The 15352-nt window shown below is 37.8% G+C and overlaps 1 protein-coding gene across 3 annotated transcripts in view; it reads left to right on the top strand.

Annotated features, from left to right (window-relative positions):
• Window positions 1–15352, top strand: part of c12.2 (von Willebrand factor A domain-containing protein c12.2) — a 753464-nt gene that overhangs the window by 619928 nt on the left and 118184 nt on the right. For all 3 annotated transcript variants that reach the window (XM_067137710.2, XM_067137711.2, XM_067137712.2), the window contains exon 25: window positions 12925–13061. In XM_067137710.2, the coding sequence (XP_066993811.2) occupies window positions 12925–13061 (137 nt within the window). The remainder of the gene's footprint in view (window positions 1–12924; window positions 13062–15352) is intronic.

Here is a 15352-nt window from a genome sequence, read left to right as displayed (position 1 = left end):
GAAAACCTGTCCCGCCTCTGCTTTGTCCAGCACAAATCTCACATGGAGTGACCGGGATTTGAACCACGGAACCCGGCGGTGAGAGGCCGACGCGCTGCCGCCTGAGGCATGGAGGCTTCACCTGTCATGAGATTGTTTGTTATTATTATTATTATTATTATTATTATTATTATTATTATTATTATTATTATTATTATTATTATTATTATTATTATTATTATTATATTTGTGTAATACCGGTACATAACTACATCAAAAATAATTTTGTTTTGTATTTGATACAGACTTGAGTTAACCAGAATGTTTCAGTACTCCTCTCTCCTCTTCCATTATTTATCTTAAGGTTTTTTGATACTGTTCATTAGCCATTATAAACATATACAATAAAATTATTTGTACTCTGCATACAGTGTTGAGTAGTATATTCTGCATGACAATAGAAGAGAATTTGATTGATAAGATGTTTCATTCTGTTAGTTACTGCAGTCATATGAAAAATGAAACTTTATGCTTGAAGAAAATTTCACAGAAAGGAAATGTCGTCCACATTTCTTTCTAAACTCCTTTGCATGTAATAGTGTTTCCAAGTTTTCAGTTTACTTTGCTTTCTTGATGGATTTGCTTTCTCCTCAGTTGGTCTCACGAGAGTGATTAAACCCTGTTTCAGCCCTCTATCTAATTTCATTAAAACTTTAGGAGGTTGATCTGGATCAAAAATAAACAGATGCATGTTTGAATGAATGTGCCATTGGCCTTTATTAATGAGAAAAGGGCCCTTTAAATTTAACAGCTGGCATACCTGTTGGCATTTTGCTTGTGAGTATCTGTAGCACTCCTGGTCTCACGGCCAGTGCCTCTGATTTCCACGCAAGCATCTCCCTGCCAGTGCTAATTTATATTTTCTTCTCGCTTTTCCTTTTCTGTCTTTATTTCTTTGTTCATGTCAACCAGGAAGTATGTTGATTAAAATACAAGCTATGATAGTAAACAGATTTATGATCCTGCTTATATTTAACCTACCCATTTCCTGGTCCACATGGACAAAGGAAAAGAATAGGTAAAAGAGAGAGAAGAAAATAAAAACATTGCCACACCCTGAACCTCAGACATCCATGTAGAAGTAAGGGATTTCTAGACTACCAGTTCTATAGATACTCGCACGCAAATCAGGGAAAACTATGCAGGTTGTTAAATTTAAATGTCCATTTTCTGGTTAAAAAGGGACGAATGGAACAAATCTTCAATCACATATTTGTTTTTACGCCCTTCCCACATCTACTAGTCTCTCAGGGTTCTTGAATATACAGTATATATAATTGTTTTATGTGGGATCAGAGGGAATGCTGATACGTCGAGTAATATTTTATTTACCAGCTAACTCGATGGACGTCTCCATCCGACATATCAATTGACCGCATGTATATCTAAAAATTCATTGCCATAACTCTAAGTTGCCTTACATCATTACAGAAAATCATAAATAAGACCTCATGTAAAATCTTAACAACTATTATTTATTGAAAAATAGAAATCTCAGTAAAAAAATAAAAAATAAATTATTAAATTAAAATTCAAAGTTAAACGAATAGTTAACATTTGGTTGCTTAAAATATCTGTTAGTGATCACAGTCTTCATTCTCATTTTTTATCACCATTGAAATGTGCTAATAGTTCGTCATATTACAACATTCATAGGTTGCATTGTTGGATGTGCTAGCGAGTGGTTGGCTGTTTCAGGAGCTCTGTATTATCTTGGTGATAAAGTAAATACTTGTAGAAATTTAGCAAATTTTATGTGTGTGTGACATATTTAGTTCCACAAATGTTGGTGTTTAGTGTTTGTTTGTACTAATCTGCGATTAGTGGTATTTATTTGAAATTTTCACACTGAGTAGTTCCGTAGGCATTCGCTAGATTACAACCTGTAATTTAGGACTGCGTGAAAGAACACATATCTCTTTCTTTTTAATATTATTATTAAAATATCAGTAGGTTTGTTGATAAATACTTACAAAGACAGGTTATAAAAAGAGTCGTAACTTTGGCTGCGGTTTCAAATAGCAGTTCAATGGTTCCACAAATCATGAAGGTAATAACTTCTTTAAACAACACGATACTGTTGTAAATTTTGTTTAAAGAAAGGATTCCAACAGAATACAAAGGTAATCCCAAAAGTAAGGTCTCCTATTTTTTATAAATACATAGACCTGTGTATTTCTATAATGGTTTACATCATTTTACAGCTTGAACATTTAGCTATTTTTCTGCATAATAACCATTTTGGTCGATGCATTTTTGTAGATGCTGTGACAGTTTTTTTATGTCCATGTCATACCAGCTCGCCGCCATGCTGGCCAGGAAGTTGTGAACCTCATCTTTCACCTTGTCGTCAGTGCTGAATCGCTTTTCCAGCCAAATGTGTTGCTTGAATTTCTGCAGCTTTGGTGAAGAGGGTTACCGCCACTGGCGTGATTGTTGCTTGGTCTCAGGTGTAAAGTGGAACGCTCAGGTTTCGTCACCCGTGACAATTGTGTACAAAATGTCCAAAAAGTTGTCCTGTTCGGTTGCAAAGCGTGGAAGAAATGCGCGTAAAAAATCAACTCGTTGCTGCATATGGTCTTCAGTCAGCATGCGTGGCACCCATCTTGCGCACACCTTCCGGTATTTCAACTTTTCCGTTAAAATTCTATTCACGGTGCTTCGGGAAACCTCAGGAACCAAAGTGCAGCGATCATTCAGGGTTTTCTGCTGATCTTCACGCATGATATGCTCAACCTTCACGACTGTCTCGACGGAAATTGACGGTCTTACGCTCCTTTGTTCGTCGTGAATTTCAATCCGACCGGCTGCAAACTCTCTACACCACTTACAAACATTTTTGACATCCATGCATGACTCACTTACACTTCCATCAATTGGCGATGGATTTCAATCGGTTCATTACCTTTTGTGTTAAAATACTGAATAACTGCGCGCACTTCATACTTGGCAGTATCATCGAATGGAAGCTCCATTCTTAATGGCTGCCAAGCCAAGACTGAGTGCCTCAGTGCATCGTGCGCATGTTTACATGTACCTGCGGGAAACACTCTTCACAATATTGTGACCAACAGGCACAGGAACAGAGTTCTTTATTTATAAAAAGATAGGAGACCTTATTTTTGGGATTACCCTCGTATACCTTATTCCACTGGCAAAATAGTTAACAGTCATATTGTTATTGATTATTGTCGCTCTTTGTATTCAAATATTGGCATTATTGGCTACAGTCGTGAACAAAGGGTGCAGTGTATCAAGAAAATATAAATAAAAATCAGCTGATTCTTGTATTCCGATCAGTTTTGGGTTCTGAGTAGGCAGTTAGAGTGTCCGTAATTTATATTTCAAACCCTTGATCTTTCAGTATTTATGAGTGGTTAGCTAATAATCAAGTTCCTACATCCCAATAATTGCAATTCGAGTCCCTGGTGTAGTTTTGACAGAAATACTCTTGAGAAATTATTGTAAACAACCTCATATTTTTCAGCATTTAAGGACACTTTTATTCTCCGTCCCAGGAGCAGGGAAAATAATAGTAATCCACCATCTGTAATAATCACATAACCACATTTCAGTTGTGAATTGTAGAGTAGATACAGTATATTAGATAGTATCTTGCCTGTTATATTCATGTGTATTTTCGTGCAAACGGCAGGTTTCATTTCTATTACAGCATAGTAGGATGAAGTAGTACTAATATTTTGTCTACGTGTTTAACTTTGTTGGTAATCCTTGAGTACCGGTAGTTCTTGCGAATATCTAACTTTAGGCCTAATTGGAATTTTCATTTCTATTTATGCTTAGTAAAAATCTATTGTAATTAGGATATGTCTGAACGTAGTTTAAAAATGATTATAGTGTATTGTAGTAACTAATTAGAAATTAGAGTGCTTATTATATTATTTTGAGTAGTCTTGCAAATTTTGAACTTTAATTGTAATTTACTTTTCTGTTTGTGCTTAGTAATAACCTGTTGTAAATACAATATGTCTGATCATAGTTTAAAATTATTATAGTGTATTGTAGTATTTGAACGTAGTCTGAACATAGTTTAAATTTTTTGTGATGTATTATAGTATGGTATCTTATTAGAAAATAGTATGTTTACTCTATTACTGTGAAATATTTGTGTAGTATAGTATCTGTGGTGTCTGTAGTAACTCTCTTACTAGAATTCCGTTGTTGTAATTAGGGTAGACTTAACTGCAGTTTAGAATTGTGTAATTCTTGTGTATTATTCTCTGTTTCCAGTAATTAACAGCAATTTTTATCCTGTTAGGGTGTTGTAGGAATAAAAAATAGTACAACTAAGTAGTATTGTAGTATCGTAGCAGCCTATATTAATTACCTTATTGTCGTGTGATCTTTGTGAACTATCCTAGACAATATTTCTTTCCTTTCATTTTTACTTTGCACAGAATAAGTTATTCATTATTCAGTAAAGAATGGCTAAGGAATGCAAGTGTAGGAACTGTAGGTGTGGCTAGACATTAAGGAGTACGAGGGAGGAGTTGGAAAGCTTGAGGGAGATAATTAGGATTCTCTCAGAGGACAGAAAGGAAAGCAGGCCTCCCTCAAACAATGTACAGGATACAGTAGGTGCAAAAGAGGGATGGGAAGGAAAGGGGGGAATTGTAAAGAACAGGTGGTCTAATGTTTTAAAGGGAAGGAGATTGCAGGCGAAGGGCTCCAATCAGGATCAGAATTCAGGACAGGTGTCGGTGAGAAATCGGTACGAGTCACTGCAGATAGAACAACCGAGGGAAGATGAGGAACAGGGAACTGTTGCCAAGAAGTGTGGAAGTAGGAGAAAGGGAAGAGTAGGAATGGGAAATGTGAGTAGTGGATAGGAAAAGACAGGTGGAACAGGGTCATGGGATGGAGAAAAGGGAGGAGGAAGTAGCTTCTGCAGCTGTCAGAAAATATAGGAATGACCAGGAGGGGAGGGGATCAAGTGAGGTGGGTAGGGTTGAGGCCCTGTTCATGGGGGATTCCATTGTTACACATGTGGGGAAAGTATGTGCAGGAAATGGTACCAGGGTAGAGTGTTATCCAGGAATTAGGTTAAGGCAGATGTTCAAGTAAGCACTATTTACATCTAGATGTTCTACAGTCCAACTTTTACATACTGCAATACCTATTACCAGTCTCATTGTTTTCTTTCTTATCTCAGGACTAAATGTTTCATCATAACTAAGGTTCATCTGTCTCTTAAAACCTTGGGCAACCAACCTGGCCTTATATTTCTGAATGTTACCCTCACTGTCATATTTCAATGAAAACACCCACTTAGAACTACTTACCTTGATATTTTCTGGTCTTTTTACAATTTCCCAAACATCCTTTTTTCTCATCTCATTGATCTCCACTTTCATGGCTTCCATCCAGTTATCAGACTCTTGGCTTGACATAGCTGCCTCAACTGTTCTAGGTTCCACTACACTCCCATGTCTAACTTCCATCACTGCCTTAAAATCTGCACAACTCTTTCCTTTCCTCTGTCTTATTGACCTTCTCCGATTATTCCCTGGCTCATGTATCGCTATAGACTCAACCTCTAGTTTTTCCCCTCCAGTTGTTGACTCAATAGCCAATGTTCTCTCTCCGTCCTCTCCTGTGTCTAATTCAGTCCCTAATTTTATCTCTGGATCTTCAGTACACAGTATGTCATAGTATGTTTCACCACCCTCTGCCTTTGGTACATTTTATCTTTTCTATGATACCGGTACCAATTCCAGGACGTTTCACCTTAAAGGGAAATATCTGCTCCTCAAATACAACACTTCTCCTCACTATCACATTTTTCCTTTCAAGACTCCATAATCTATATCCATCTTTAGTACCTGCCTCATACCCTATCATAACGCATGACTCTGCTCTGGGATCTAACTTCCTGCCCTCTGCTCTCACAGCCCATGCCTGACATCCAAATACTTTAAATCTGCTTATTTCTTCATCTTCCAACTTCCTATTGAACCACAGTTCATATGGTATCTGAAAATTTATTGCTGAGGATGGGCACCTATTTCTTAAATACAATGCAGTCATTACCACTTCTCCCCAGAATTATTTTGGTAACCCAGACTGGATCAATAGACATCTAACAGTATCAAACATCAATTCTGTTCTCCCTCTCTGCTAATCCATTTTGCTGTGGAGTGTACGGTACAGACCTCCTATGAGTAGTGCCACATTTTTGCAATTGTGCTTGAAACCTGCTACATGTATACTCTGTACCATTGTCAGATTGCACTACCTTAATTCCTACACCATGTAACTTTTCTGCCTTTGCCTGATACCTATTAAACACCTCCAATATTTCATCCTTATTTTTTACACATACAGCCACATTATATTTGAAGTATTCATCAATCAGACAACATATTGAGCATTCCCAAGTGATGGTGGACTAATTTTTCTAACTACATCAGGGTGCAAAACATCAAGTGGTTTTTCTCCCTTATGCTCACAAGACTTGGATACTCCCTTGTTACTTAGTTTCCTCTGAATGCTTACAGAACAAGCACATCATTACTCCTTTTCAATTCAAACATAGGCAGTTTACATGTCCATATCTCTCATGCCACAACCTAACCTGCCCAACACATTTAAATGCTACATTGTTATTACATTCTTGATCTATTATGTGGTCACAATCACTCACAGCTATAATGTCACTTCTTCCCTCTGTCTGTACTACATATACATCATTCCTTCTGTTTGCAATAAACAATGTTTCATCACCATTCTTATCTACAGCCAGTGCTTTCTCTCCTGCAAATCCTACTTTGAAAACCTTTGCTGGTTAACTTACCAACTGATATTAAATTTGCACCCAAGTTTGGTACATACAACACATCCATAAATGTAATTGTCCATCCTGTTGACATTTTTACTTTGACCTTACCTATACCTCTAATATCCAGCTTACTGTTATCTCCTATTTCTACATTTCCAGTTACATTTGTTGACATGTCTATAAACATCTTCTCTGTTGGACACATATGATGGTACGCACCTGAATTGAACAGCCAATCTCTAATTTTCTCAGTTCCTACAGAAACTATTATGCTTATTGCTTTATCTACTACATGTATAATTTTTGAGCTTACCACATTTCCACTCGCATTCATTGATTTTCATTGTTGGACATACTTTAGAATAATGTCCTCACTTACCACAATTGAAGCACTTTTGTGTACTGCGACAATATTTAGATACATGTCCCTGCTTACTGCAATTGTAGCAACTATACTGTTTTCCTCATCTCACGTTTTCTTTCTTGATATATCGCTTCTTTTGAACAACCATGGCTTGAGCTTCATCCTCCTCACATTTCCCAGTGTCGTAAGCCTTTCCTCCATTTTGCTGAAGTTTCCTTCTGGTTTCCTCAGCGAGCAATCTCGCCTTCACCTTCGAGATTGTCAGTTTCGTCAAATCAGCTTCCAAGGAAGGTATACAACCTGCATATTCCTCTGTAAGATTTCCGATAATCATTCCTGCAACTTGTTGATCTGTGAAATCATATCTGGCTTTACTAGTTCTCCTCCACAGTTGATTTATTTTCGCAAAGTATTCTTGAACACTCATGTCCTTGGGCTTCACAAAATGAGTTAACTGTTTCAGGGTCATAGCACCATTCACTAGCCCTCCGTCATTACACAACTCTGATCAGTCAATCAATTACTGCTGATCTGCATTTAGGGCTGTCACCCAGGTGGCAGATCCCCTATCTGTTGTTTTCCTAGCCTTTTCTTAAATGATCGCAAAGAAATTGGAAAATTATTGAACATTTCCCTTGGGGTAAGTTATTCCAATCCCAAACTCCCCTTCCTACAAACGAATATTTACATTCTCGTCCAGTTTTTCACATGCCTTTTTCGTTGATTCAGTATTTGCAATGTCACTTTCAAAATTTTCTCCAGCATATTTGAAAATAACCGCTAACGCGATCACATTGTTTCGCGCTTGTCGTCTTGTTTCTGTCTGAGGCATCCGACAACCTGGCATGTCCTCATATCCTATTACTGTTTTCCACACATCATTCAACAACAGCTCTTGTTTCACCTTCAATGCCCACGAAAAAAATAGTTCTCCACTGTAAGGTTAGCCACATTTCTATTCTATTCTTCACTGGTCCACGAGGTCGCCATTTTTCCCGTCAATAATGTCACAACTTGCTTCGTCCGTTAATTCTCATTACTCCATTTCAACTTATATTGTCCAGAATGTACTGCGGCGTTCTGGCGCTCTGGAGCTCTGGGCCCATAACCTGTTGAAATACCTTCATTTCTACTCATTACACCGGTTTAGGTCATCAGATTATACCATAGAAACACCAGCTTCATCACTCACATCCTTTTATTATGAGCTGTTGACCACAACTAACTATAACACACACCAAATAGTTTCAAGAACCAAGCAAACTAAGACAAACCACTCGACTCAATTTACCTGAGTTACCAACCTATAACCTTAATGTTGTTCTCTTATAACTAATACAAGATATAATGCATGACATTTCATTTTTATTTTTATGGGGAAATCACAACATTCCAGCAGTTTCTTTGTGTGATTTCCATATTCAAGTGGACCAATCACTTCTTCCTTACTAATTCTGTCATTTCCCACCTGCTCATTGAGGTCTCCTGTGACTATCACTTCCACATCAGTGATTACTCCCTTGAATGTCTCCAAGAATTCCTCTATATATTTTCCTCACTGTTACCAGTTTGGGGTGCACAAACTTGGATGAAATCTTTCACTCCTTCTTCCACCCTCAGTCATACTCTGATTATTCTGTCATTAACGAAATTCTACCCGATCCACATTTTCATCCAGGATTTTGTTAACAATCACTCCCCTTTGCCTCACCTCCTTCACTCCAATATAGGGTGTACCCTCTTCGCTCCCTTTCCCCTCCACTTGACCTCACTCAGTCTTATCACAATGCTGATCATCATAACCATAAAAAAATAGTTGAATGATAAGCATCATTTCAGCCTCATCGCGACGCGCAGGTTGCCTACGGGAGTCAAATCAAAAGACCTGCATCTGGCGAGCTGAACATGTCCTCGGACACTCCCAGCACTAAAATCCATACACCATTTCATTTCATTAACAATGCATGTTTATATATGGATGACCAAGATTTCATACCACTTCTTCTTTTGTCATGAACCCGCAGATTGGTTGACAGCACCTCACCCCGTCTCTCTGCTTTCAGCCTTCCTTTTGGGAGTGCTGTAAGCCTGGCAGCCAGTGTCTTCCATTGTCTGGTTGATGTACTCCAGTCTCGGCCTGCCTCTGGTGTTCTTTCCTTCAACTTCTCGATGATTGTTTTAATAAGACTATCATGTCTTAACATATGTCCCAGCCAAATAGTTCTTCTGGTTTATATGAGTTTTCAAAGGCACTGTATTCTCCGCAGTACCTCATCAATCGATACCCTGTCCATCCAGGATCTCTTGAGCATCCTGCGATAACACCACATCTCGAATGCCCTCAGCCTCATCTTTTCTGTCTCTCCAAGTGTCCAAGTCTCACTTCCATACAATAGCATAATCCAGACAAAAGTTCTGACGAGATATTTCTGGAGGTGCATGTGTGTGCTGGCAGATGTGGAGAGGTTCAGTTTCTAGTTAAAGATGGTCCTAGCCTGGTGGATGTGGCTTGCAAATCTGTCCTCAACCTACTGTCCGATGCAACTTTACTCCTGAGGTAGGCAAGGACTGTACTCTCTCTAACCTCTCGCCACCTAACAACACTACTATGTGCATAATATTTTAGCTTTTATTATAAGTGATACAGAAGTATAATAGCCCTAAAATCTGGATATATTCATATTATACATAAAATAGGTGTGTAGAGCATGAAATTCTGTTCATGTCAAATTCTCATTATTGGTATGAAGTGCTTTATGTAACTTTAAAATAGAATTAGGTACAGTAAAACCTGTCTTAACGGACACCTCTCACCGGCGGACACCTCTCATTGGCGGACGATTTTCTAGGTCCGTAATTAAATGCCATGTTGTGTATGAGTAATTTACCCCTCTTATACGGACACCCTTTATTACGGACACGGACACACCATAGCCACGAGAAACTCCAATTAAACCTCTCCTAACGGACACTTTCTTTTTCAAAAAATTCTGTATTTGTGTCCTGTACAGTATGTATTCGCTTAATTTTTGCACAGCCGGTACTTCCAAGAATCACAGACACCGTAACTTTTGATCCTGGCTGTACACATTTTTGGAATGCAACACTTTTTTTTTGCTAGTTGCTTTACGTCGCACCGACACAGATAGGTCTTATGGCGACGATGGGATAGGGAAGGGCTAGGAGTGGGAAGGAATCGGCTGTGGCCTTAATTAAGGTACAGCCCCAGCATTTGCCTGGTGTGAAAATGGGAAACCACGGAAAACCATTTTCAGGGCTGCCGACAGTGGGGTTCGAACCTACTATCTCCCGAATACTGGATACTGACCGCACTTAAGCGACTGCAGCTATCGAGCTCGGTGGAAGGCAACACTAAGCTACGCTATCACTTCCGGAAGTTGTGTGATCTGACATGCTCGACAGCGCTGGAATTCGTACCTTCACTGTCAAGTTACTTTTCATTGACTCATGGGCTTTTGATGTGTTCAATTTTACGTTAGTAAGCTGGTGTAAACATGGCTCCGAGGAAGTTTTTAACTTTAAAAGAAAAGGTAGGCAAAATAGACTATCATAAACGTGAGAAGTGTGGTGTGCGTAAACTGTCCGAAGTGTTTAAGATTGGAAAGAAACAGGCAGCTGAAATTGTGAAAAAGCAAGAGGAACTAGTAAAGGAATGGCATTTAAATGGCAACGAACAGCGCATTAAACTGTTTCAAAGTGGTAGTGGAGCTCTCATTGACAAGGCAACGCTAGAGTGGTATGCTAAAATAAGAAGTCAGAATGTCCCTGTGTCAGGACCAATGATGCAAGCAAAAGCGTTAGAATTCGCGACAGAATTAGGAATTGGAGATTTCAAAGCCTCGAATAGCTGGCTAAAAAGATTCAGAAAGCGACATGGTATCAACTTCAGAGTGATTTGCGGAGAATCATCCAGTGTTAATATGGAGATTGTTGACACCTGGCAAGAAAAAACACCTTCAATCATAGACGGGTATGCTCCAGAAAATATTTTGAATGCCGATGAAACTGGATTTTTTTTCCGTGCCTTACCCGACAAAACTTTGTGTTTCAAAGGAAATCGTTTTACTGGTGGAAAAGTTGCGAAAGAACGTCTTACGGTATTGTGGAGACACGAAAACGACTCTTTAGTCAATCCAAGGGAAGAAGGACAAAAATGATTTAGACGAAAGCAGGAGTGAAGGTGATGCTAATGACGACTTTGAAGAAAATACGGAAATGAATGTGCTGCCAATAATCTCCTACTGTGAGGCTCTCGGCTTTGTTAAGCGACTGAAAGAATTTTATTATAAACAAAACGATGAAAAAGGTGTAAATTTGACCCAGGATTTAATTGCACATAATCATTGCTAAACCAAAATGGACAAAACAAACGAACATTAAGGATTTTTTTAAGTGCTAATGTTTTACTGTACTGTGCCAGAGATTGAGTTTCAAAAACTCATACGTTCTTCTTAATTTTAACATGGTGAACGGTAATAGCATACAGTGTGCTCAGTAGAGATTTCCATAGAATATAGTGCATCGCAGCTGCAGCAGCCCATCTACAACTCTCTCATGTGAGTACAGTGCAGTATATTGTACAGTGCAGTACAATAATCTATACAGTATACAATTAAAGGTACATTTGCGAGAATTGTTAACACATACAATACATGGGTTATTGTGTTCCAACTTTTTAATGGTACCGGTTTCATAACCTCTCGCGGGCGGACACCCCTTCATAACGGACATTATTTTCGGTCCCGAAGGTGTCCGTTATAGGGAGGTTTTACTGTATTGGTATATTTTTACAGTGCATATGTAAGGCCATAATTACATCATCAGCTAACTTGTCTGAGCTGCTCAGTATCTTTCAGTAATTAATTATAACACTAGAGTTGATTTTGTGGAAAAATGATTATCATAATTAAATTTAGGATATGTTAATTGATCATTCACTCATGTTTCATTGAAAACTATATTGTCTAATCCAACCACTTCCCTTGTGAGTCATATCAAAATATTAAATCAAACCATCAACAAGGCCAAGCAAATCAAAGGTTTAGTGAACAGGTATATCATGCTGTAAAAGTGTGTGGATAAAGGATTGTAATGAAGGAAAAGTACTATCTGCTTTTTTGCCATGTCAGTGTATAGTAAACCAATAACATTGATTAAAAAATTCATGCTTTTGCAGATCATTTAAAGGAAAAACAGCTGCTGGATGAAATAAGCTGATCTTACCGTCCAATAATCTCTAGAAACAAAAATCTTCAGCCTATCCAAATTTTCCTAGAAAAGCTGAAGTAAATTTGAAACCATTTCTGTTTTCTTATACTTCTTCATAAATTGTTGATAGCATTGTTTAGAAATGTTTGTTTTGTGTTTGCTGATAACTTAGTGTTCAAATTTAAATTTTGAAACAAGATGTATCCTAATAGTGGATAGCAACCAGGCATAGCCAAAAGCCGACTTTGATAATAATATATAGGCCTATTCAGTAGTCTTAGTGTGATGATGGATGGACAGACAAAATGACAAGGCACAAATATATTTTTTGTTGGAATCTGCCCTAAGTATGTCTGAAACACGTAGATACACTTACATTTGCACAAGGAAATCAAATGAATAGACAAACACACGCACACATTACTGTTTTATTTGTATGTGTAATATAGAAAATGGTGATAATGGTCACTGCACAAATTATTCCTACTTTCAGATTCTGCGTCCTGTGCAGAACTCTCATGTACCCCCTGAAGTTCTTCCACCTGATAATAAGGTTAACAGTGATGTTGCTGCGTACCTGGAGGTGACTGATGTACTGAATCACAAACTACGCTACATCCCTATTCCACAGTGAGTAGTGGTGGATCTTATTGTAAGAGCCCTTTTTATCCATCTCACCTTGAACTTCTTTACCATCATCTTGATCATCATCTTGATCATCATCTTTTGTGCTCTAAGTTGTGAAGTTGGCATTTCAAGGGACATAACCCACCAGTAGGTCCTGCTGACTCTTAACTCTGGGAATGTGAGACCCACTGGCATGCCATGCAATTTATTGCTCTAAATGGACTTATATCATATGACTTCCACAAATTATGTGTTTGTACTTTCTGATTTATCTCAAGAGGAAATAAATCAGCTTCTTTTACAGAAAATAAGACTGCTGTGCTTTGTGAACTAATTCTCCTTGATATGCTGTTCACCTCATAGCTATAGCTCATTGCATAGTGACTTTCACGCAGGAAAATAATTCTATGTGCACACCAACCATCCTTATAAAATATCTTAGAGATATCCCATCTAGTCAAATTCTCCTATTTCTAACCCCACAAATACATAGTTGCATTAATTTCCCTTGTACTTTACTTATATGACAAATGACTGAGGGAGTTGGTTGCACATTTCTGGTTATGTAGCTGTGAGAATGCATTTGGACTTCAAAAATGCTATCATCTTCACAATGTTCAGGGAATTGGTGTATGTTCTTCAAAATTAGTTTGTTAAGTATGTATTTACCTTTTTGTTAAAATTATATTTTGCTGTTTGGTTGTACATAATATAGGGAACATATTGATAGGTAAAACATATATTTATTTATATAACATAATTGGTAAATTCGTGGTCCCCTCTACCAAAAGTTGTTAACTTTTGCAAACCTCTTTCACAGAAAAGAAAGGAAGAACTAATAGCAGGACTCGGGAGGTATTGGAAACAAAAGCGAGCATCCAAAAAAACTAGTCATTAGCACTCCCTAGTGGGCTCAAATCACTAATAATAATAATAATAATAATAATAATAATAATAATAATAATAATAATAATAATAATGCATTTAGGAGAATTTCAACTAGACCATGTGGCTATTTCCAAGAAAAACAAAAAAGAAATTATGAACGTTAAAGTCAAAAAGGGAATTATTGACTCCGACCACCACCTATCTCTTGTTAAAGTAAAGTTTCAACCCAACAGGAAGAAAACCAAAACAATCAGAAACCCAAGAATCGACCCTGAATTTCTGAGACAGAACTCAGACAATTTCCTTGCGAATATCTCCAACGATGCTCCTTCAAACTGGCTAGAACTCAAGGACACACTCTTGAAAGCTTCACAAAACATCAGCAATCCCCCAAGGAAACGCAAACACAGGTGGTGGAATGACACCTGTGACAAGACCATAGAAGTCAGAATTAGGTCCTGGCTAAACTGGAGTTCCCATAAAACTGATCAAAATCGTGATGAATTCTTCAAAACACAGAAACAAACCTCAAAAATCATCAGATCAGAAAAACAAAAATATGATCAAAACAGACTGGTAGAAATAGAAGAAGATTTCAAGAAAAACAATACACGGAACTTCTACAGAACATTCAGAGAAGAATTATCCAATTACCAGGCACCTAGTCTCTGTTTCAAACGTACAGATGGGACTTTGGAAACAAGTAATAAGGGAAATTGTGAACTCCTAGCAAACCATTTCATGGACCTTTTAAACTGTGAATCTCCAAAGGAACAATTCACCTATGAAAAACCAACACCTAATCCAGATTCAGAACCCCCCACATTACAAGAAGTCAAACAAATAATCAGAGATTTAAAAGACAACAAAGCACCAGGAGAAGATGGAATAATCGCTGAAATGTTGAAAATTGGTGGTGACAAACTGGCCCAGAGTATTCAAAAAATCTTACAGGACATTTGGTTTTCTGAAGAAATTCCGGAGGATTGGAAATGTGCATTGATTCACCCGCTTCACAAGAAAGGAGACAAATCAGATATTAATAACTACAGAGGAATTTCTCTCCTCTCACTCGTATATAAAATCTTCTCTAAAGCTCTACTTAATAGATTAGAGAAACAAACAGACCACCTGATCGGAGATTATCAGGCTGGATTCCGAAAAGGGAGATCCTGCGCAGAACAAATCCTAAACCTAAAAACCATACTACAGATTCGCAAAACCAAACAAACAGTAATCACCTTTGTTGACTTCAAAAAAGCGTATGATTCCATAGATCGGCAGACCCTGTTCAACATACTAGAGGAATTTCAAGTCGACAGGAAAACGAGGGAATTGATTAAACAAATTCTGACCAACACAACATCAAAAGTTAAGTTCTTGGGAGAAATTTCTGAACCGTTCGA

This window comes from Anabrus simplex, chromosome 1 (assembly GCF_040414725.1).
Source record: "Anabrus simplex isolate iqAnaSimp1 chromosome 1, ASM4041472v1, whole genome shotgun sequence".
NCBI lineage: Eukaryota > Metazoa > Arthropoda > Insecta > Orthoptera > Tettigoniidae > Anabrus > Anabrus simplex.
This window is presented reverse-complemented; position numbering and strand designations above follow the sequence as displayed.